The 25161-nt window shown below is 49.9% G+C and overlaps 1 protein-coding gene across 4 annotated transcripts in view; it reads left to right on the top strand.

Annotated features, from left to right (window-relative positions):
* The window catches only part of pde2a (phosphodiesterase 2A), a 541714-nt gene that overhangs the window by 471707 nt on the left and 44846 nt on the right, over nucleotides 1–25161 (top strand). For all 4 annotated transcript variants that reach the window (XM_087988442.1, XM_087988444.1, XM_087988443.1 and 1 more), the window contains one exon: nucleotides 10902–10972. In XM_087988442.1, coding sequence (XP_087844568.1) covers nucleotides 10902–10972 — 71 coding nt within the window. The remainder of the gene's footprint in view (nucleotides 1–10901; nucleotides 10973–25161) is intronic.

The raw sequence follows: 25161 nt of genomic DNA, 5'->3' as shown, positions 1-25161 counted from the left end.
ACTCTTTCTCTCTCTCACACACACACATACTGTAACTCACTCTCACACACACTGTACCTCTCTCTCATACACACATACTGTAACTCTCTCTCACACATACTGTCACTCTCTCACACACAGTAACTCTCTCACGCACACATACTGTAACTCTCTCTCACACACACACTGCAACTCTCTCTCGCACACACACTGTAACACTCTCTCACACTCACATACTGTAACTCTCTCTAACACACACATACTGTAACTCTCTCACAAACACATATACTGTAACTCTCTCATACACACACTGTAACTTTCTCTCTCTCACACACACACTGTAACTCTCTCACAAACACATACTGTAACTCTCTCTCACACACATACTGTAACTCTCACACACACACTGTAACTCTCTCTCACACGCACACTGTAACTCTCTCTCACACACACACAGTAACTCTCTCTGTCTCACACACATACTGTAACTCTCTCACACACACACTGTAACTCTCTCACACACACATACTGTAACTCTCCCTCACACACACTTACTAACTCTCTCTCACACACACACTGTAACTCTTTCTCTCTCTCACACACACACATACTGTAACTCACTCTCACACACACTGTAACTCTCTCTCATACACACATACTGTAACTCTCTCTCACACACACACTATAACTGTCTCTCACACATACATTGTAACTCTCTCTCACACACACATACTGCAACTCTCTCTCACACACACATCCTAACTCTCTCACACATACACATACTGTAACTCTCTCACACACACACATACTGTAACTCTCTCACACACACATACTGTAACTCGCTCTCACACACACAGTCACTATCTCACACACACACACGGGAACTCTCCCTCTGACACACACAGACATACTGTAACTCTCTCACATAAACACCCGAACTCTCTCTCTCACACACACTGTAACTCTCTCTCACACACACACATACTGTAACTCTCACACACACTGTAACTCTCTCTCTCTCACACATACCTTAACTCTCACACACACACATACTGTAATTCTCTCTCACACACACATCCTAACTCTCACTCACACTCACACACACTGTAATTCTCTCACTCACACACACACATACTGTAACTCTCTCACACACACATACTGTAACTCTCTCTTACACACCCATACTGTAATTCTCTCCCTCTCACACACACACTGTAACTCTCTCTCACACGCACTGTAACTCTCTCTCTCACACATACTGTCACTCTCTCACTCACACACAGTAACTCTCTCACGCACACATACTGTAACTCTCTCACACACACACTGTAACTCTCTCTCGCACACACATACTGTAACTCTCTCTCACACACATACTGTAACTCTCTCTCACACTCACACACACTGTAATTCTCTCTCTCACACACACACATACTGTAACTCTCTCACACACACATACTGTAACTCTCTCTTACACACACTGTAACTCTCTCACACACACTAACTCTCTCTTTCACACACACTGTAACTCTCTCTCTCACACACATACTGTCACTCTCTCACTCACACACAGTAACTCTCTCACGCACACATACTGTAACTCTCTCACACACACACTGTAACTCTCTCTCGCACACACATACTGTAACTCTCTCACACACACACTGTAACTCTCTCACACACACACATACTGTAACTCTCTCTCACACACATACTGTAACTCTCTCTCACACTCACACACACTGTAATTCTCTCTCTCACACACACACATACTGTAACTCTCTCACACACACATACTGTAACTCTCTCTTACACACACTGTAACTCTCTCACACACACTAACTCTCTCTTTCACACACACTGTAACTCTCTCTCTCACACACATACTGTCACTCTCTCACTCACACACAGTAACTCTCTCTCACACACACATACTGTTACTCTTTCTCTCTCACACACACACACGCATATACTGTCACACTCTCTCACACACACACTGTAACTCTCTCTCACACGCACTGTAACTCTCTCTCATACACACATACTGTAACTCTCTCTCTCACACACATACTGTCACTCTCTCACTCACACACAGTAACTCTCTCACGCACACATACTGTAACTCTCTCTCACACACACACTGTAACTCTCTCTCACACTCACACACTGTAATTCTCTCTCTCACACACACACATACTGTAACTCTCTCACACACACATACTGTAACTCTCTCTTACACACACTGTAACTCTCTCACACACACTAACTCTCTCTTTCACACACACTGTAACTCTCTCTCTCACACACATACTGTCACTCTCTCACTCACACACAGTAACTCTCTCTCACACACACATACTGTTACTCTTTCTCTCTCACACACACACACGCATATACTGTCACACTCTCTCACACACACACTGTAACTCTCTCTCACACGCACTGTAACTCTCTCTCATACACACATACTGTAACTCTCTCTCTCACACACATACTGTCACTCTCTCACTCACACACAGTAACTCTCTCACGCACACATACTGTAACTCTCTCTCACACACACACTGTAACTCTCTCTCACACACACATACTGCAACTCTCTCTCACACACATACCTTAACTCTCACACACACACAAACTGTAACTCTCTCTCTCACACACATCCTAACTCTCTCTCACACTCACACACACACTGTAACTCTCTCTCATACACACATAGTGTAACTCTCTCTCACACACACATATTGTAACTCTCTCTTACACACACACACTGTAACTCTCTCTCACACACACTAACTCACTCTCACACACTCCCTGTAACTCTCTCTCACACACATACTGTAACTCTCTCTCTCACACACACTAACTCTCTCTCACACACACTGTAACTCTCTCTCACACACACATACTGTAACTCTCTCTCACACACACAGTCACTATCTCTCTCACACACACACACACACTGTAACTCTCCCTCTTACACACACAGACATACTGTAACTCTCTCACATAAACATCCGAACTCTCTCTCTCACACACACTGTAACTCTCTCTCACACACACACATACTGTAACTCTCTCTCACACACACACACACTGTAACTCTCTCTCTCACATATATATTGTAACTCTCTCTCATACACACACATACTGTAACTCTCACATTCACATACTGTAGCTCTCACACACACACTGTAACTCTCTCTCTCTCACACACATACGTTAACTCTCACACACACATATACTGTAATTCTCTCTCACACACACATCCTAACTCTCTCTCACACTCACACACACTGTAATTCTCTCTCTCACACACACGCATACTGTAACTCTCTCTTACACACACACACTGTAATTCTCTCTCACACACACACACATACTGTAACTCTCTCTAACACACATATTGTAACTCTCACTCACACTCACACACACTGTAATTCTCTCACTCACACACACACATACTGTAACTCTCTCACACACACTAACTCTCTCTCTCACACACACTGTAACTCTCTCTCATACACACATACTGTACCTCTCTCTCTCACACACATACTGTCAATCTCTCACTCACACACAGTAACTCTCTCACACACACATACTGTTACTCTCTCTCACACACACATACTGTTACTCTTTCTCTCTCACGCACATACTGTCACACTCTCTCACACACACACACTGTAACTCTCTCTCACACGCACTGTAACTCTCTCTCATACACACATACTGTCACTTTCTCACGCACACATACTGTAACTCTCTCTCACACACACACTGTAACTCTCTCTCACACACACATACTGTAACTCTCTCTCACACACACACTGTAACTCTCTCTCACACACGCATACTGTAACTCTCTCACACACACATCCGAACTCTCTCTCACACACATACTGTAACTCTCTCTCACACACACACATACTGTAACTCTCTCTCACAAACACACACACTGTAACTCTCTCTCTCACATACATATTGTAACTCTCTCACACACACACACACACACACACTGTAACTCTCTCTCTCACACACAGTGTAACTCTCTCACACACACACATACTGTAACTCTCTCTCACACACACATTAACTCTCTCTCACACACACACTGTAACTCTCTCACACACACATACTGTAACTCTCTCTCACACACACATTAACTCTCTCTCACACACACACTGTAACTCTCTCACACACATACTGTAACTCTCTCTCACACACATATTGTAACTTTCTCTCACACACACACATACTGTAACTCTCTCTCACACACACATTAACTCTCTCTCACACACACACTGTAACTCTCTCACACACACACACTGTAACTCTCTCACACACACATACTGTAACTCTCTCACACACATAGTGTAACTCTCTCACACACACATAGTGTAACTCTCACACACACACTGTAACTCTCTCTCACACACACTGTAACTCTCTCACACACACATACTGTAACTCTCCCTCACACACACTTACTAACTCTCTCTCACACACACACACACTGTAACTCATTCTCTCTCACACACACACACACACAGTGTAACTCTCTCTCATACACACATACTGTAACTCTCTCTCACACACTTACTGTCACTCTCTCACACACAGTAACTCTCTCACGCACACATACTGTAACTCTCTCTCACACACACACTGCAACTCTCTCTCGCACACACACTGTAACACTCTCTCACACTCACATACTGTAACTCTCTCACGCACACACACTGTAACTCTCTCTCACACACACATACTGTAACTCTCTCACACACACATACTGTAACTCTCTCTCACACACACACTGCAACTCTCTCTCGCGCACACACTGTAACACTCTCTCACACTCACATACTGTAACTCTCTCTCACACACATACTGTAACTCTCTCACACACACACACTGTAACTCTCTCTCACACACACATACTGTAACTCTCTCTCACACACACACTGCAACTCTCTCTCGCGCACACACTGTAACACTCTCTCACGCACACACACTGTAACTCTCTCTCTCACACACATACTGTAACTCTCTCACGCACACACACTGTAACTCTCTCTCACACACACATACTGTAACTCTCTCTCACACACACACTGCAACTCTCTCTCGCGCACACACTGTAACACTCTCTCACACTCACATACTGTAACTCTCTCTCACACACATACTGTAACTCTCTCACACACACACTGTAACTCTCTCACACACACATACTGTAACTCTCCCTCACACACACTTACTAACTCTCTCTCACACACACACACTGTAACTCTTTCTCTCTCTCACACACACACATACTGTAACTCACTCTCACACATACTGTAACTCTCTCTCATACACACATACTGTAACTCTCTCTCACACATACTGTCACTCTCTCACACACAGTAACTCTCTCACGCACACATACTGTAACTCTCTCTCACACACACACTGCAACTCTCTCTCGCACACACACTGTAACACTCTCTCACACTCACATACTGTAACTCTCTCTCACACACACACTGCAACTCTCTCTCGCACACACACTGTAACACTCTCTCACACTCACATACTGTAACTCTCTCTAACACACACATACTGTAACTCTCTCACAAACACATATACTGTAACTCTCTCTCACACACACTGTAACTCTCTCTCACACACACACTGTAACTCTCTCTCACACACATACTGTAACTCTCTCTCACGCACACATACTAACTCTCTCTCACACACACTGTAACTCTCTCTCACACACACATACTGTCACTCTCTCACACACAGTAACTCTCTCACGCACACACACTGTAACACTCTCTCACACTCACATACTGAAACTCTATCACACACTCATATTGTAACTCTCTCTCATACACAGACCTTAACTCTCACACACACACTGTAACTCTCTCTCACACACATTCTGTAACTCTCTCTCACACACACATACTGTAACTTTCTCTCTCACACACACACACGCACACATACTGTAACTCTCTCTCGCACACACACTGTAACACTCTCTCACACACACATATTGTAACTCTCTCTCACACACAGACCTTAACTCTCACGCACACATACTGTTACTGTTACTCTCACACACACTCGCATACTGTAACTCTCTCTCACACATACTGTAACTCTCCCTCACACACACTTACTAACTCTCTCTCACACACACACTGTAACTCTTTCTCTCTCTCACACACACACATACTGTAACTCTCCCTCACACACACTTACTAACTCTCTCTCTCACACACACTGTAACTCTCTCTCATACACACATACTGTAACTCTCTCTCACACATACTGTCACTCTCTCACTCACACACAGTAACTCTCTCACGGACACATACTGTAACTCTCTCTCACACATACTGTAACTCTCCCTCACACACACTTACTAACTCTCTCTCACACACACACTGTAACTCTTTCTCTCTCTCACACACACACATACTGTAACTCTCCCTCACACACACTTACTAACTCTCTCTCTCACACACACTGTAACTCTCTCTCATACACACATACTGTAACTCTCTCTCACACATACTGTCACTCTCTCACTCACACACAGTAACTCTCTCACGCACACACACTGTAACTCTCTCTCACACACACACTGCAACTCTCTCTCGCACACACACTGTAACACTCTCTCACACTCACATACTGTAACTCTCTCTCACACACATACTGTAACTCTCTCTCACACACATACTGTAACTCTCTCACAAACACATATACTGTAACTCTCTCACACACAACTGTAACTCTCTCATACACCACACTGTAACTTTCTCTCTCTCACACACACACTGTAACTCTCTCACAAACACATACTGTAACTCTCTCTCACACACACATACTGTAACTGTCTCACGCACACATACTAACTCTCTCTCACACACACTGTAACTCTCTCTCACACACACATACTGTCACTCTCTCACACACAGTAACTCTCTCACGCACACACACTGTAACACTCTCTCACACTCACATACTGAAACTCTATCACACACTCATATTGTAACTCTCTCTCATACACAGACCTTAACTCTCACACACACATACTGTAACTCTCTCTCTCACACACACACTGTAATTCTCTCTCACACACACACACATACTGTAACTCTCTCACACAGACACACACTGTAACTCTCTCACATACACTGTAACACTCTCTCTCTCACACACATACTGTAACTCTCTTTCACACACACTGTAACTCTCTCACACCCATACTGTAACTCTCTCTCACACACACATACTAACTCTCTTACACATTCACATGCTGTAACTCTCTCTCACACACACACTAACTCTCGCTTACACACACACTGTAACTCTCTCTCATACACACATACTGTAACTCTCTCACATTCATACTGTAACTCTCTCTCACACACATACTGTAACTCTCTCTCACACACACATACTGTCACTCTCTCACTCACACACAGTAACTCTCTCTCACACACATACTGTAACTCTCTCACATTCATACTGTAACTCTCTCTCACACACATACTGTAACTCTCTCTCACACACACATACTGTCACTCTCTCACTCACACACAGTAACTCTCTCTCACACACATACTGTAACTCTCTCTCACACATACTCTAACTCTCTCACACACACACTGTAACACACACACACTGTAACTTTCACTCGCACACAAATTCTGTAACTCACACACACACACTAACTCTCTCTCTCTCACTCACACACTGTAACTCTCTTACACACATACTGTAACTCTCTCTCACACAAACACTCTGTAACTTTCTCTCACACTCAGATACTGTAACTCTCTCACACACAAAGTAACTCTTTCACACACACACCGTAACTCTCTCTCACACACAAATACTGAAACTCACACACACACACACATTGTAACTCCATCACACATACACACACTGAAACTCTCTCCCACACACTGTAACTGGCTCTCTCACACACACACATACTGTAACTCTCTCTCTCACACACAGTATATCTCTCTCACACACACAGTGTAACTCTCTCACACACACACACATACTGTAACTCTCTCTCACACACACATTAACTCTCTCTCACACACACTAACTCTCTCTCACACACACACTGTAACTCTCTCACACACACATACTGTAACTCTCTCACACACACATATTGTAACTCTCTCTCACACACACACATACTGTAACTCTCTCACACACACATAGTGTAACTCTTACACACACACTGTGACTCTCTCTCACACGCACACTGTAACTCTCTCTCACACACATTCTGTAACTCTCTCTCACACACACATACTGTAACTTTCTCTCTCACACACACACACGCACACATACTGTAACTCTCTCTCGCACACACACTGTAACACTCTCTCACACACACATATTGTAACTCTCTCTCACACACAGACCTTAACTCTCACGCACACATACTGTTACTGTTACTCTCACACACACTCACATACTGTAACTCTCTCTCACACACACTGTAACTCTCTCACACACACATACTGTAACTCTCCCTCACACACACTTACTAACTCTCTCTCACACACACACTGTAACTCTTTCTCTCTCTCACACACACACATACTGTAACTCTCCCTCACACACACTTACTAACTCTCTCTCTCACACACACTGTAACTCTCTCTCATACACACATACTGTAACTCTCTCTCACACATACTGTCACTCTCTCACTCACACACAGTAACTCTCTCACGCACACATACTGTAACTCTCTCTCACACACACACTGCAACTCTCTCTCGCACACACACTGTAACACTCTCTCACACTCACATACTGTAACTCTCTCTCACACACATACTGTAACTCTCTCTCACACACATACTGTAACTCTCTCACAAACACATATACTGTAACTCTCTCACACACAACTGTAACTCTCTCATACACCACACTGTAACTTTCTCTCTCTCACACACACACTGTAACTCTCTCACAAACACATACTGTAACTCTCTCTCACACACACATACTGTAACTGTCTCACGCACACATACTAACTCTCTCTCACACACACTGTAACTCTCTCTCACACACACATACTGTCACTCTCTCACACACAGTAACTCTCTCACGCACACACACTGTAACACTCTCTCACACTCACATACTGAAACTCTATCACACACTCATATTGTAACTCTCTCTCATACACAGACCTTAACTCTCACACACACATACTGTAACTCTCTCTCTCACACACACACTGTAATTCTCTCTCACACACACACACATACTGTAACTCTCTCACACAGACACACACTGTAACTCTCTCACATACACTGTAACACTCTCTCTCTCACACACATACTGTAACTCTCTTTCACACACACTGTAACTCTCTCACACCCATACTGTAACTCTCTCTCACACACACATACTAACTCTCTTACACATTCACATGCTGTAACTCTCTCTCACACACACACTAACTCTCGCTTACACACACACTGTAACTCTCTCTCATACACACATACTGTAACTCTCTCACATTCATACTGTAACTCTCTCTCACAAACATACTGTAACTCTCTCTCACACACACACTAACTCTCTCTCTCTCACTCACATACTGTAACTCTCTTACACACATACTATAACTCTCTCTCACACAAACACTCTGTAACTTTCTCTCACACTCAGATACTGTAACTCTCTCACACACAAAGTAACTCTTTCACACACACACTGTAACTCTCTCTCACACACATGCTGTAACTCTCTCTCTCTCACACACATACTGTCACTTCCTCACACACACTGTAACCTCTCACACACACATACTGTAACTCTCACTCACACACACACTAACTCTCTCTCACACACACACTGTAACTCTCTCACACACACATACTGTAACTCTCTCTCACACACACTGTAACTCTCTCATACACACACACTGTAGCTCTCACACACATACAAACACTGTAACTCTCTCTCACGCACATACTGTCACTCTTTCACATACACACTGTGTAACTCTCTCACACACACACTGTCACACACACACATACAGTCACACACTGTAATTCTCTCACACACACAGTGTCTCTCTCACACACACACACAGGCTCACTCTCACACGCGTGCACACACACACACACCTGACCTGTGTGAATTTTCTCTGGATTGCCTTGAATGCCAGTTTCTCTTTCTTTAAATGGTGGCACGGTGGCTCAGTGGTTAGCACTGCTGCCTCACGGTCCTAGGTTCGATTCCAGCCTCGGGAGACTGTCTGTGTGGACTTTGCACATTCTCCCCATGTCTGCGTGGGTTTTCTCCATTTTCCTCCCCCAGTCCAAAAATATGCAGTTCAGGTGAATTGGCCGTGCTAAATTGCCCATAGACTAATAGCTGCATTAGTCAGAGGGAAATGGGTCTGGGTGGGTTACTCTTTGGAGGGTCGGTGTGGACTGGTTGGGCCAAAGGGCCTGTTTCCACACTGTAGGGAATCTTAAAAAAAAGATGAGGAAGCCAAAACTGTTCCCAGTATTCCTGCTGTGGTCTGACTCATCCCTTGAACAGTTTTAACAAGCCCTCCTTACTTTTATACTCTACTGCCTTTGGAACAAAACCCAGCATTCTCTGGACTGCTTCCAACACCAGTGTATCATTCAGTAGCTAAGGGCTCCAAAACTGGTCACTGTATGAAATCTATGCGCTGACCTCCACTCCCTGACATGAGTGTGATTCCCACATTGTCTCCACTCGCTAACCCAGGGCACTCCTCGCAGTTTCCTCATCTCAGCTACCACAGGAAGTCTTCATGTTTGTCCTGAGTGTGTGCTGTGTGGTCGACTGCCTTTCTGATGTTCTCGTTTATTAATCTGGATCGTTCCTGTTCCTGATTGCAGGCTATACTGAGTATGGTGGAAGATATGAAATTCACAACCACCTACAAGATCGACGTGAGAACTTTGACAAGGTAGGATTCCAATCCAGACTCAGACAGGGAGGACTGCAGATGCTGGAGATCAGAGTTGAGAGTGTGGTGCTGGAAAAGCACAGCAGGTCAGGCAGCATCCGGGGAGCAGGAGAATCGACATTTCGGGCATAAACTCTTCATCAGGATGATTCCTGAGAGACAGATGAGGGGGAACAAGTAGACGTAGCAGACCTGGATTTCCAAAAGATGTTCAACCAGGTGTCGCACAAAGGGTCAATAGATAATTTAAGGCCTGATGGAACCTAACCAGAAACTGCTGGAGAAACAAAGACCCTGATGAAGAGTCACTGGTCTCAAAGCTTTCTTCAGACAGATGCTGCCAGACCTGCTGAGTTTCGCCAGCAATTTCTTTGTTTGTTGTTTCAGATCTGCAGCAATCCGCAATCCTTTGTTTCAGTTTCGGGGCGCGAGGAGTTGGAAGTGACACAATAGCATGGACAGGAGGGGGTATCCAGCCAGGAAGCAGAGACGGGCAGAGGTGGGGCGTGTTTTTAAGTTGAAACCCCGTGAGTGTTGAGGTGCCACAGGACGTTGAATGCTGGGGACTCAACTGTTCACGGGTGAACATGAATCGATGAAGGGTAGTACACCGACATTTCGGCAAAAGGGCAAGTGGTTGTGTCAGTTCAATGGGCCGAATGGACCCGATTTCTGACAATCTCTGAGGAAAAGGTCCACATTCCGTATCAGTGGACCCTGGGTTTACGGGAATAGAATACTCTACCTTCTCTGGTAACCCAGTGTGAGACGTCCAACGGTGAATTTACCTCAAACAGTTTACACTTCCCTCCATAAATCGTTAAGGGCCAGAGCGGAGGATAGTCAAGTGTGTGGTGTGGGGACAGTGAGGTGTGTGGTGTGGGGATAGTGAGGTGTGTGGTGTGAGGATAGTGAGGTGTGTGGTGTGAGGATAGTGAGGTGTGTTGTGGAGATAGTGAGGTGTGTGGTGTGAGGATAGTGAGGTGTGTGGAGGGAGGATAGTGAGGTGTGTGGTGTGGGGTTAGTGAGGTGTGTGGAGGGAGGATAGTGAGGTGTGTGGTATGAGGATAGTGAGGTGTGTGGAGGGAGGATAGTGAGGTGTGTGGTGTGGGGATAGTGAGGTGTGTGGAGGGAGGATAGTGAGGTGTGTGGTATGAGGATAGTGAGGTGTGTGGAGGGAGGATAGTGAGGTGTGTGGTGTGGGGATAGTGAGGTGTGTGGTGTGAGTATTGTGAGGTGTGTGGAGGGAGGATAGTGAGGTGTGTTGTGGAGATAGTGAGGTGTGTGGTGTGGGGATAGTGAGGTGTGTGGAGTGGGGACAGTGAGGTGTGTGGTGTGGAGATAGTGAGGTGTGTGGTGTGAGGATAGTGAGGTGTGTGGAGGGAGGATAGTGAGGTGTGTTGTGGAGATAGTGAGGTGTGTGGTGTGGGGATAGTGAGGTGTGTGGAGTGGGGACAGTGAGGTGTGTGGTGTGGAGATAGTGAGGTGTGTGGTGTGAGGATAGTGAGGTGTGTTGTGGAGATAGTGAGGTGTGTGGTGTGAGGATAGTGAGGTGTGTGGTGTGAGGATAGTGAGGTGTGTTGTGGAGATAGTGAGGTGTGTGGTGTGGGGATAGTGAGGTGTGTGGTGTGAGGATAGTGAGGTGTGTGGTGTGAGGATAGTGAGGTGTGTGGTGTGAGGATAGTGAGGTGTGTTGTGGAGATAGTGAGGTGTGTGGTGTGGGGATAGTGAGGTGTGTGGTGTGGGGATAGTGAGGTGTGTGGTGTGGGGATAGTGAGGTGTGTGGTGTGAGGATAGTGAGGTGTGTTGTGGGGATAGTGAGGTGTGTGGAGGGAGGATAGTGAGGCGTGTGGTGTGAGGATAGTGAGGTGTGTGGAGGGAGGATAGTGAGGGGTGTGGTGTGGGGATAGTGAGGTGTGTGGAGGGAGGATAGTGAGGTGTGTGGAGGGAGGACAGTGAGTTGTGTGGAGGGAGGATAGTGAGGTGTGTGGTGTGAGGATAGTGAGGTGTGTGGAGGGAGGATAGTGAGGTGTGTGGAGGGAGGATAGTGAGGTGTGTGGTGTGAGGATAGTGAGGTGTGTGGTGTGAGGATAGTGAGGTGTGTGGAAGGAGGACAGCGAGGTCTGTGGTGTGAGGATAGTGAGGTGTGTGGAGGGCGGATAGTGAGGTGTGTGGAGGGAGGACAGTGAGGTTTGTGGAGTGGGGATAGTGAGGTGTGTGGAGTGGGGATAGTGAGGTGTGTGGAGGGAGGACAGTGAGGTTTGTGGAGGGAGGATAGTGAGGTGTGTGGAGGGAGGACAGTGAGGTTTGTGGAGTGGGGATAGTGAGGTGTGTGGAGTGGGGATAGTGAGGTGTGTGGAGGGAGGACAGTGAGGTTTGTGGAGTGGGGATAGTGAGGTGTGTGGAAGGAGGACAGTGAGGTGTGTGGAGGGAGGATAGTGAGGTGTGTGGAGGGAGGATAGTGAGGTGTGTGGTGTGGGGATAGTGAGGTGTGTGGCGTGAGGATAGTGAGGTGTGTGGAGGGAGGATAGTGAGGTGTGTGGCGTGGGGATAGTGAGGTGTGTGGAGGGAGGATAGTGAGGTGTGTGGAGGGAGGATAGTGAGGTATATGGAGGGAGGATAGTGAGGTGTGTGGTGTGGGGATAGTGAGGTGTGTGGAGGGAGGATAGTGAGGTGTGTGGAGTGAGGATAGTGAGGTGTGTGGTGTGAGGATAGTGAGGCGTGTGGAGGGAGGATAGTGAGGTGTGTGGTGTGAGGATAGTGAGGTGTGTGGAGGGAGGATAGTGAGGTGTGTGGTGTGAGGATAGTGAGGTGTGTGGTGGGAGGATAGTGAGGTGTGTGGTGTGAGGATAGTGAGGTGTGTGGTGTGAGGATAGTGAGGTGTGTGGTGTGAGGATAGTGAGGTGTGTTGTGGAGATAGTGAGGTGTGTGGTGTGGGGATAGTGAGGTGTGTGGTGTGAGGATAGTGAGGTGTGTTGTGGGGATAGTGAGGTGTGTGGTGTGGGGATAGTGAGGTGTGTGGAGGGAGGATAGTGAGGCGTGTGGTGTGAGGATAGTGAGGTGTGTGGAGGGAGGATAGTGAGGTGTGTGGTGTGGGGATAGTGAGGTGTGTGGTGTGAGGATAGTGAGGTGTGTGGTGTGAGGATAGTGAGGTGTGTGGTGTGAGGATAGTGAGGTGTGTGGTGTGAGGATAGTGAGGTGTGTTGTGGAGATAGTGAGGTGTGTGGTGTGGGGATAGTGAGGTGTGTGGTGTGGGGATAGTGAGGTGTGTGGTGTGAGGATAGTGAGGTGTGTTGTGGGGATAGTGAGGTGTGTGGTGTGGGGATAGTGAGGTGTGTGGAGGGAGGATAGTGAGGCGTGTGGTGTGAGGATAGTGAGGTGTGTGGAGGGAGGATAGTGAGGTGTGTGGTGTGGGTATAGTGAGGTGTGTGGAGGGAGGACAGTGAGGTGTGTGGAGGGAGGACAGTGAGGTGTGTGGAGGGAGGATAGTGAGGTGTGTGGTGTGAGGATAGTGAGGTGTGTGGAGGGAGGATAGTGAGGTGTGTGGAGGGAGGATAGTGAGGTGTGTGGTGTGAGGATAGTGAGGTGTGTGGTGTGAGGATAGTGAGGTGTGTGGTGTGAGGATAGTGAGGTGTGTGGTGTGAGGATAGTGAGGTGTGTGGTATGAGGATAGTGAGGTGTGTGGAGGGAGGATAGTGAGGTGTGTGGTGTGGGGATAGTGAGGTGTGTGGAGGGAGGATAGTGAGGTGTGTGGTGTGAGGATAGTGAGGTGTGTTGTGGAGATAGTGAGGTGTGTGGTGTGAGGATAGTGAGGTGTGTGGAGGGAGGATAGTGAGGTGTGTGGTGTGGGGTTAGTGAGGTGTGTGGAGGGAGGATAGTGAGGTGTGTGGTATGAGGATAGTGAGGTGTGTGGAGGGAGGATAGTGAGGTGTGTGGTGTGGGGATAGTGAGGTGTGTGGAGGGAGGATAGTGAGGTGTGTGGTATGAGGATAGTGAGGTGTGTGGAGGGAGGATAGTGAGGTGTGTGGTGTGGGGATAGTGAGGTGTGTGGTGTGAGTATTGTGAGGTGTGTGGAGGGAGGATAGTGAGGTGTGTTGTGGAGATAGTGAGGTGTGTGGTGTGGGGATAGTGAGGTGTGTGGAGTGGGGACAGTGAGGTGTGTGGTGTGGAGATAGTGAGGTGTGTGGTGTGAGGATAGTGAGGTGTGTGGAGGGAGGATAGTGAGGTGTGTTGTGGAGATAGTGAGGTGTGTGGTGTGGGGATAGTGAGGTGTGTGGAGTGGGGACAGTGAGGTGTGTGGTGTGGAGATAGTGAGGTGTGTGGTGTGAGGATAGTGAGGTGTGTTGTGGAGATAGTGAGGTGTGTGGTGTGAGGATAGTGAGGTGTGTGGTGTGAGGATAGTGAGGTGTGTGGTGTGAGGATAGTGAGGTGTGTGGTGTGGAGATAGTGAGGTGTGTGGTGTGAGGATAGTGAGGTGTGTGGAGGGAGGATAGTGAGGTGTGTTGTGGAGATAGTGAGGTGTGTGGTGTGGGGATAGTGAGGTGTGTGGAGGGAGGATAGTGAGGTGTGTGGTGTGGGGATAGTGAGGTGTGTGGTGTGAGGATAGTGAGGTGTGTGGTGTGAGGATAGTGAGGTGTGTGGTGTGAGGATAGTGAGGTGTGTTGTGGAGATAGTGAGGTGTGTGGTGTGGGGATAGTGAGGTGTGTGGTGTGGGGATAGTGAGGTGTGTGGTGTGAGGATAGTGAGGTGTGTTGTGGGGATAGTGAGGTGTGTGGTGTGGGGATAGTGAGGTGTGTGGAGGGAGGATAGTGAGGCGTGTGGTGTGAGGATAGTGAGGTGTGTGGAGGGAGGATAGTGAGGGGTGTGGTGTGGGGATAGTGAGGTGTGTGGAGGGAGGATAGTGAGGTGTGTGGAGGGAGGACAGTGAGTTGTGTGGAGGGAGGATAGTGAGGTGTGTGGTGTGAGGATAGTGAGGTGTGTGGAGGGAGGATAGTGAGGTGTGTGGAGGGAGGATAGTGAGGTGTGTGGTGTGAGGATAGTGAGGTGTGTGGTGTGAGGATAGTGAGGTGTGTGGAAGGAGGACAGCGAGGTCTGTGGTGTGAGGATAGTGAGGTGTGTGGAGGGCGGATAGTGAGGTGTGTGGAGGGAGGACAGTGAGGTTTGTGGAGTGGGGATAGTGAGGTGTGTGGAGTGGGGATAGTGAGGTGTGTGGAGGGAGGACAGTGAGGTTTGTGGAGGGAGGATAGTGAGGTGTGTGGAGGGAGGACAGTGAGGTTTGTGGAGTGGGGATAGTGAGGTGTGTGGAGTGGGGATAGTGAGGTGTGTGGAGGGAGGACAGTGAGGTTTGTGGAGTGGGGATAGTGAGGTGTGTGGAAGGAGGACAGTGAGGTGTGTGGAGGGAGGATAGTGAGGTGTGTGGAGGGAGGATAGTGAGGTGTGTGGTGTGGGGATAGTGAGGTGTGTGGCGTGGGGATAGTGAGGTGTGTGGAGGGAGGATAGTGAGGCGTGTGGTGTGAGGATAGTGAGGTGTGTGGAGGGAGGATAGTGAGGTGTGTGGCGTGGGGATAGTGAGGTGTGTGGAGGGAGGATAGTGAGGTGTGTGGAGGGAGGATAGTGAGGTATATGGAGGGAGGATAGTGAGGTGTGTGGTGTGGGGATAGTGAGGTGTGTGGAGGGAGGATAGTGAGGTGTGTGGAGTGAGGATAGTGAGGTGTGTGGTGTGAGGATAGTGAGGCGTGTGTAGGGAGGATAGTGAGGTGTGTGGTGTGAGGATAGTGAGGTGTGTGGAGGGAGGACAGTGAGGTGTGTGGAGGGAGGATAGTGAGGTGTGTGGTGTGGGGATAGTGAGGTGTGTGGTGTGAGGATAGTGAGGTGTGTGGAGGGAGGATAGTGAGGTGTGTGGTGTGGGGATAGTGAGGTGTGTGGAGGGAGGATAGTGAGGTGTGTGGAAAGAGGATAGTGAGGTATATGGAGGGAGGATAGTGAGGTGTGTGGTGTGGGGATAGTGAGGTGTGTGGAGGGAGGATAGTGAGGTGTGTGGAGGGAGGATAGTGAGGTGTGTGGAGGGAGGATAGTGAGATGTGTGGCGGGAGGACAGTGAGGTGTGTGGTGTGAGGGTAGTGAGGTGTGTGGTGTGGTGATAGTGAGGTGTGTGGTGTGAGGATAGTGAGGTGTGTGGTGTGAGGTTAGTGAGGTGTGTGGTGTGAGGATAGTGAGGTGTGTGGTGTGGGGATAGTGAGGTGTGTGGAGGGAGGATAGTGAGGTGTGTGGTGTGGGAATAGTGAGGTGTGTGGAGGGAGGATAGTGAGGTGTGTGGTGTGAGGATAGTGAGGTGTGTGGAGTGGGATAGTGAGGTGTGTGTTGTGAGGATAGTGAGGTGTGTGGAGGGAGGATAGTGAGGTGTGTGGAGGGAGGATAGTGAGGTGTGTGGAGGGAGGATAGTGAGGTGTGTGGAGGGAGGATAGTGAGGTGTGTGGAGGGAGGACAGTGTGGTGTGTGGTGTGAGGATAGTGAGGTGTGTGGAGTGGGGATAGTGAGGTGTGTGGAGGGAGGATAGTGAGGTGTGTGGTGTGAGGATAGTGAGGTGTGTGGAGGGAGGATAGTGAGGTGTGTGGAGGGAGGACAGTGAGGTGTGTGGTGTGAGGATAGTGAGGTGTGTGGAGTGGGGATAGTGAGGTGTGTGGAGGGAGGATAGTGAGGTGTGTGGAGTGGGGATAGTGAGGTGTGTGGAGGGAGGATAGTGAGGTGTGTGGAGGGAGGATAGTGAGGTGTGTGGAGGGAGGACAGTGAGGTGTGTGGTGTGAGGATAGTGAGGTGTGTGGAGGGAGGACAGTGAGGTGTGTGGTGTGAGGATAGTGAGGTGTGTGGAGTGGGGATAGTGAGGTGTGTGGAGGGAGGATAGTGAGGTGTGTGGTGTGAGGATAGTGAGGTGTGTGGAGGGAGGATAGTGAGGTGTGTGGAGGGAGGACAGTGAGGTGTGTGGTGTGAGGATAGTGAGGTGTGTGGAGTGGGGATAGTGAGGTGTGTGGAGGGAGGATAGTGAGGTGTGTGGTGTGAGGATAGTGAGGTGTGTGGAGGGAGGATAGTGAGGTGTGTGGAGCGAGGGTAGTGAGGTGTGTGGAGTGGGGATAGTGAGGTGTGTGGAAGGAGGATAGTGAGGTCTGTGGTGTCAGGATAGTGAGGTGTGTGGAGGGAGGATAGTGAGGTGTGTGGTGTGAGAATAGTGAGGTGTGTGGAGGGAGGATAGTGAGGTGTGTGGTGTGAGGATAGTGAGGTGTGTGGTGGGAGGATAGTGAGGTGTGTGGTGTGAGGATAGTGAGGTGTGTGGTGTGGGGATAGTGAGGTGTGTGGTGTGAGGATAGTGAGGTGTGTTGTGGAGATAGTGAGGTGTGTGGTGTGGGGATAGTGAGGTGTGTGGTGTGAGGATAGTGAGGTGTGTTGTGGGGATAGTGAGGTGTGTGGTGTGGGGATAGTGAGGTGTGTGGAGGGAGGATAGTGAGGCGTGTGGTGTGAGGATAGTGAGGTGTGTGGAGGGAGGATAGTGAGGTGTGTGGTGTGGGGATAGTGAGGTGTGTGGTGTGAGGATAGTGAGGTGTGTGGTGTGAGGATAGTGAGGTGTGTGGTGTGAGGATAGTGAGGTGTGTGGTGTGAGGATAGTGAGGTGTGTTGTGGAGATAGTGAGGTGTGTGGTGTGGGGATAGTGAGGTGTGTGGTGTGGGGATAGTGAGGTGTGTGGTGTGAGGATAGTGAGGTGTGTTGTGGGGATAGTGAGGTGTGTGGTGTGGGGATAGTGAGGTGTGTGGAGGGAGGATAGTGAGGCGTGTGGTGTGAGGATAGTGAGGTGTGTGGAGGGAGGATAGTGAGGTGTGTGGTGTGGGTATAGTGAGGTGTGTGGAGGGAGGACAGTGAGGTGTGTGGAGGGAGGACAGTGAGGTGTGTGGAGGGAGGATAGTGAGGTGTGTGGTGTGAGGATAGTGAGGTGTGTGGAGGGAGGATAGTGAGGTGTGTGGAGGGAGGATAGTGAGGTGTGTGGTGTGAGGATAGTGAGGTGTGTGGTGTGAGGATAGTGAGGTGTGTGGAAGGAGGACAGTGAGGTGTGTGGTGTGAGGACAGTGAGGTGTGTGGAGGGCGGATAGCGAGGTGTGTGGAGGGAGGACAGTGAGGTTTGTGGAGTGGGGATAGTGAGGTGTGTGGAGTGGGGATAGTGAGGTGTGTGGATGGAGGACAGTGAGGTTTGTGGAGGGAGGATAGTGAGGTGTGTGGAGGGAGGACAGTGAGGTTTGTGGAGTGGGGATAGTGAGGTGTGTGGAGTGGGGATAGTGAGGTGTGTGGAAGGAGGACAGTGAGGTGTGTGGAGGGAGGATAGTGAGGTGTGTGGTGTGAGGATAGTGAGGTGTGTGGTGTGGGGATAGTGAGGTGTGTGGCGTGAGGATAGTGAGGTGTGTGGAGGGAGGATAGTGAGGTGTGTGGCGTGGGGATAGTGAGGTGTGTGGCGTGGGGATAGTGAGGTGTGTGGAGGGAGGATAGTGAGGTGTGTGGAGGGAGGATAGTGAGGTATATGGAGGGAGGATAGTGAGGTGTGTGGTGTGGGGATAGTGAGGTGTGTGGAGGGAGGATAGTGAGGTGTGTGGAGTGAGGATAGTGAGGTGTGTGGAAAGAGGATAGTGAGGCGTGTGGAGGGAGGATAGTGAGGTGTGTGGTGTGAGGATAGTGAGGCGTGTGGACAGAGGATAGTGAGGTGTGTGGTGTGAGGATAGTGAGGTGTGTGGAGGGAGGACAGTGAGGTGTGTGGAGGGAGGATAGTGAGGTGTGTGGTGTGGGGATAGTGAGGTGTGTGGTGTGAGGATAGTGAGGTGTGTGGAGGGAGGATAGTGAGGTGTGTGGTGTGGGGATAGTGAGGTGTGTGGCGTGAGGATAGTGAGGTGTGTGGAGGGATGATAGTGAGGTGTGTGGTGTGGGGATAGTGAGGTGTGTGGAGGGAGGATAGTGAGGTGTGTGGTGTGGGAATAGTGAGGTGTGTGGAGGGAGGATAGTGAGGTGTGTGGTGTGAGGATAGTGAGGTGTGTGGAGTGGGATAGTGAGGTGTGTGCTGTGAGGATAGTGAGGTGTGTGGAGGGAGGATAGTGAGGTGTGTGGTGTGAGGATAGTGAGGTGTGTGGTGTGAGGATAGTTAGGTGTGTGGAGGGAGGATAGTGAGGTGTGTGGTGTGAGGATAGTTAGGTGTGTGGAGGGAGGATAGTGAGGTGTGTGGAGGGAGGGTAGTGAGGTGTGTGGAGTGGGGATAGTGAGGTGTGTGGAGGGAGGATAGTGAGGTGTGTGGAGGGAGGATAGTGAGGTGTGTGGAGGGAGGACAGTGTGGTGTGTGGTGTGAGGATAGTGAGGTGTGTGGAGTGGGGATAGTGAGGTGTGTGGAGGGAGGATAGTGAGGTGTGTGGTGTGAGGATAGTGAGGTGTGTGGAGGGAGGATAGTGAGGTGTGTGGAGGGAGGACAGTGAGGTGTGTGGTGTGAGGATAGTGAGGTGTGTGGAGTGGGGATAGTGAGGTGTGTGGAGGGAGGATAGTGAGGTGTGGAGTGGGGATAGTGAGGTGTGTGGAGGGAGGATAGTGAGGTGTGTGGAGGGAGGATAGTGAGGTGTGTGGAGGGAGGACAGTGAGGTGTGTGGTGTGAGGATAGTGAGGTGTGTGGAGGGAGGACAGTGAGGTGTGTGGTGTGAGGATAGTGAGGTGTGTGGAGTGGGGATAGTGAGGTGTGTGGAGGGAGGATAGTGAGGTGTGTGGTGTGAGGATAGTGAGGTGTGTGGAGGGAGGATAGTGAGGTGTGTGGAGGGAGGACAGTGAGGTGTGTGGTGTGAGGATAGTGAGGTGTGTGGAGTGAGGATAGTGAGGTGTGTGGAGGGAGGATAGTGAGGTGTGTGGTGTGAGGATAGTGAGGTGTGTGGAGGGAGGATAGTGAGGTGTGTGGAGCGAGGGTAGTGAGGTGTGTGGAGTGGGGATAGTGAGGTGTGTGGAAGGAGGATAGTGAGGTCTGTGGTGTCAGGATAGTGAGGTGTGTGGAGGGAGGATAGTGAGGTGTGTGGTGTGAGAATAGTGAGGTGTGTGGAGGGAGGATAGTGAGGTGTGTGGTGTGAGGATAGTGAGGTGTGTGGTGGGAGGATAGTGAGGTGTGTGGAGGGAGGATAGTGAGGTGTGTGGTGTGGGGATAGTGAGGTGTGTGGAGGGAGGATAGTGAGGTGTGTGGCGTGGGGATAGTGAGGTGTGTGGTGTGAGGATAGTGAGGTGTGTGGAGGGAGGATAGTGAGGTGTGTGGTGTGGGGATAGTGAGGTGTGTGGTGTGAGGTTAGTGAGGTGTGTGGAGGGAGGATAGTGAGGTGTGTGGAGGGAGGATAGTGAGGTGTGTGGAGGGAGGATAGTGAGGTGTGTGGTGTGAGGATAGTGAGGTGTGTGGAGGGAGGATAGTGAGGTGTGTGGTGTGAGGATAGTGAGGTGTGTGGTGTGAGGATAGTGAGGTGTGTGGTGTGAGGATAGTGAGGTGTGTGGAGGGAGGATAGTGAGGTGTGTGGTGTGAGGTTAGTGAGGTGTGTGGAGGGAGGATAGTGAGGTGTGTGGAGGGAGGATAGTGAGGTGTGTGGTGTGAGGACACTGAGGTGTGCGGAGGGAGGATAGTGAGGTGTGTTGTGTGAGGATAGTGAGGTGTGTGGTGTGAGGATAGTGAGGTGTGTGGTGTGAGGATAGTGAGGTTTGTGGAGGGAGGATAGTGAGGTGTGTGGTGTGAGGATAGTGAGGTGTGTGGAGGGAGGATAGTGAGGTGTGTGGTGTGAGGATAGTGAGGTGTGTGGTGTGAGGATAGTGAGGTGTGTGGTGTGAGGATAGTGAGGTGTGTGGTGTGAGGATTGTGAGGTGTGTGGTGTGAGGATTGTGAGGTGTGTGGTGTGAGGATAGTGAGGTGTGTGGTGTGAGGATAGTGAGGTGTGTGGAGGGAGGATAGTGAGGTGTGTGGTGTGAGGATAGTGAGGTGTGTAGAGTGAGGATAGTGAGGTTTGTGGTGTGAGGATTGTGAGGTGTGTGGTGTGAGGATAGTGAGGTTTGTGGTGTGAGGATAGTGAGGTGTGTGGTGTGAGGATAGTGAGGTGTGTAGAGTGAGGATAGTGAGGTTTGTGGTGTGAGGATTGTGAGGTGTGTGGTGTGAGGATAGTGAGGTGTGTGGAGGGAGGATAGTGAGGTTTGTGGAGGGAGGATAGTGAGGTGTGTGGAGTGGGATAGTGAGGTGTGTGGAGGGAGGATAGTGAGGTGTGTGGAGGGAGGATAGTGAGGTGTGTTTTGTGTGGATAGTGAGGTGTATGGAGGGAGGATAGTGAGGTGTGTGGAGGGAGGATAGTGAGGGGTGTGGAGGGAGGATAGTGAGGTGTGTGGAGGGAGAATAGTGAGTGTGTGGTGTGAGGATAGTTAGGTGTGTGGTGTGAGGATAGTGAGGTGTGTGGAGGGAGGATAGTGAGGTGTGTGGTGTGAGGATAGTGAGGTGTGTGGAGGGAGGATAGTGAGGTGTGTGGAAAGAGGATAGTGAGGTGTGTGGTGTGAGGATAGTGAGGTGTGTGGTGGGAGGATAGTGAGCTTTGTGGTGTGAGGATAGTGAGGTGTGTGGTGTGGGGACAGTGAGGTGTGTGGAGGGAGGATAGTGAGGTGTGTGGAGGGAGGATAGTGAGGTGTGTGGAGGGAGGATAGTGAGGTGTGTGGTGTGGGGACAGTGAGGTGTGTGGAGGGAGGATAGTGAGGTGTGTGGAGGGAGGATAGTGAGGTGTGTGGAGGGAGGATAGTGAGGTGTGTGTTGTGAGGATAGTGAGGTGTGTGGAGGGAGGATAGTGAGGTGTGTGGAGGGAGGATAGTGAGGGGTGTGGAGGGAGGATAGTGAGGTGTGTGTTGTGAGGATAGTGAGGTGTGTGGAGGGAGGATAGTGAGGTGTGTGGAGGGAGGATAGTGAGATGTGTGGAGGGAGAATAGTGAGTGTGTGGTGTAAGGATAGTTAGGTGTGTGGAGGGAGGATAGTGAGGTGTGTGGTGTGAGGATAGTGAGGTGTGTGGTGGGAGGTTAGTGAGGTGTGTGGAGGGAGGATAGTGAGGTGTGTGGAGGGAGGATAGTGAGGTGTGTGGAGTGGGGATAGTGAGGTGTGTGGAGTGGGGATAGTGAGGTGTGTGGTGGGAGGACAGTGAGGTGTGTGGCGTGGGGATAGTGAGGTGTGTGGAGGGAGGAGAGTGAGGTGTGTGGTGTGAGGATAGTGAGGTGTGTGGTGTGGGGATAGTGAGGTGTGTGGAGGGAGGATAGTGATGTGTGTGGGGTGGGGATAGTGAGGTGTGTGGTGTGGGGATAGTGAGGTGTGTGGAGGGAGGAGAGTGAGGTGTGTGGTGTGAGGATAGTGAGGTGTGTGGTGTGGGGATAGTGAGGTGTGTGGAGGGAGGATAGTGATGTGTGTGGGGTGGGGATAGTGAGGTGTGTGGTGTGGGGATAGTGAGGTGTGTGGTGTGAGGATAGTGAGGTGTGTGGTGTGGGGATAGTGAGGTGTGTGGGGTGGGGATAGTGAGGTGTGTGGTGTGGGGATAGTGAGGTGTGTGGTGTGAGGATAGTGAGGTGTGTGGTGTGAGGATAGTGAGGTGTGTGGTGTGAGGATAGTGAGGTGTGTGGTGTGAGGATAGTGAGGTGTGTGGTGTGAGGTTAGTGAGGTTTGTGGTGTGAGGATAGTGAGGTGTGTGGTGTGAGGATAGTGGGGTGTGTGGAGGGAGGATAGTGAGGTGTGTGGTGTGAGGATAGTGAGGTGTGTGGTGTGAGGATAGTGAGGTGTGTGGAGGGAGGATAGTGAGGTGTGTGGAGGGAGGATAGTGAGGTGTGTGGTGTGAGGATAGTGAGGTGTGTGGAGGGAGGATAGTGAGGTGTGTGGAGGGAGGATAGTGAGGTGTGTGGTGTGGGGATAGTGAGGTGTATGGAGGGAGGATAGTGAGGTGTGTGGTGTGAGGATAGTGAGGTGTGTGGTGTGAGGATAGTGAGGTGTGTGGTGTGAGGATTGTGAGGTGTGTGGTGTGGGGACAGTGAGGTGTGTGGAGTGGGGATAGTGAGGTGTGTGGAGGGAGGATAGTGAGGTGTGTGGTGTGGGGATAGTGAGGTGTGTGGAGGGAGGATAGTGAGGTGTGTGGTGGGGATAGTGAGGTGTGTGGAATGGGTATAGTGAGGTGTGTGGAGGGAGGATAGTGAGGTGTGTGGTGTGAGGATAGTGAGGTTTGTGGTGTGAGGATAGTGAGGTGTATGGTGGGGACAGTGAGGTGTGTGGTGGGGATAGTGAGGTGTGTGGTGTGGGGATAGTGAGGTGTGTGGTGTGGGGATAGTGAGGTGTGTGGTGTGGGGATAGTGAGGTGTGTGGTGTGGGGATAGTGAGGTGTGTGGAGGGAGGATAGTGAGGTGTGTGGTGTGTGGATAGTGAGGTGTGTGGAGTGGGATAGTGAGGTGTGTGGAGGGAGGATAGTGAGGTGTGTGGAGGGAGGATAGTGAGGTGTGTGGTGTGAGGATAGTGAGGTGTGTGGAGGGACGATAGTGAGGTGTGTGGAGGGAGGATAGTGAGGGGTGTGGTGGGGGGATAGTGAGATGTGTGGAGGGAGAATAGTGAGGTGTGTGGAGTGGGGATAGTGAGGTGTGTGGAGGGAGGATAGTGAGGTGTGTGGTGTGAGGAGAGCGAGGTGTGTGGTGGGAGGTTAGTGAGGTGTGTGGAGGGAGGATAGTGAGGTGTGTGGAGGGAGGACAGTGAGGTGTGTGGAGGGAGGATAGTGAGGTGTGTGGTGTGAGGATAGTGAGGTGTATGGAGGGAGGATAGTGAGGTGTGTGGAGCGTGGGTAGTGAGGTGTGTGGAGTGGGGATAGTGAGGTGTGTGGAGGGAGGATAGTGAGGTATGTGGAGGGAGGATAGTGAGGTCTGTGGTGTCAGGATAGTGAGGTGTGTGGAGGGAGGATAGTGAGGTGTGTGGGGTGGGGATAGTGAGGTGTGTGGTGTGGGGATAGTGAGGTGTGTCGTGTGGGGATAGTGAGGTGTGTGGTGTGGGGATAGTGAGGTGTGTGGAGGGAGGATAGTGAGGTGTGTGGAGTGGGATAGTGAGGTGTGTGGAGTGGGATAGTGAGGTGTGTGGTGTGGGGATAGTGAGGTGTGTGGTGTGAGGA

This window comes from Chiloscyllium plagiosum, unplaced genomic scaffold, assembly GCF_037043375.1.
Source record: "Chiloscyllium plagiosum isolate Xiang-an unplaced genomic scaffold, Cpla_swu_hap1 HiC_scaffold_6, whole genome shotgun sequence".
Classification (NCBI taxonomy): domain Eukaryota; kingdom Metazoa; phylum Chordata; class Chondrichthyes; order Orectolobiformes; family Hemiscylliidae; genus Chiloscyllium; species Chiloscyllium plagiosum.
Note: the sequence above shows the minus strand (reverse complement) of the source record. Positions and strands in the feature narration are given on the sequence as shown.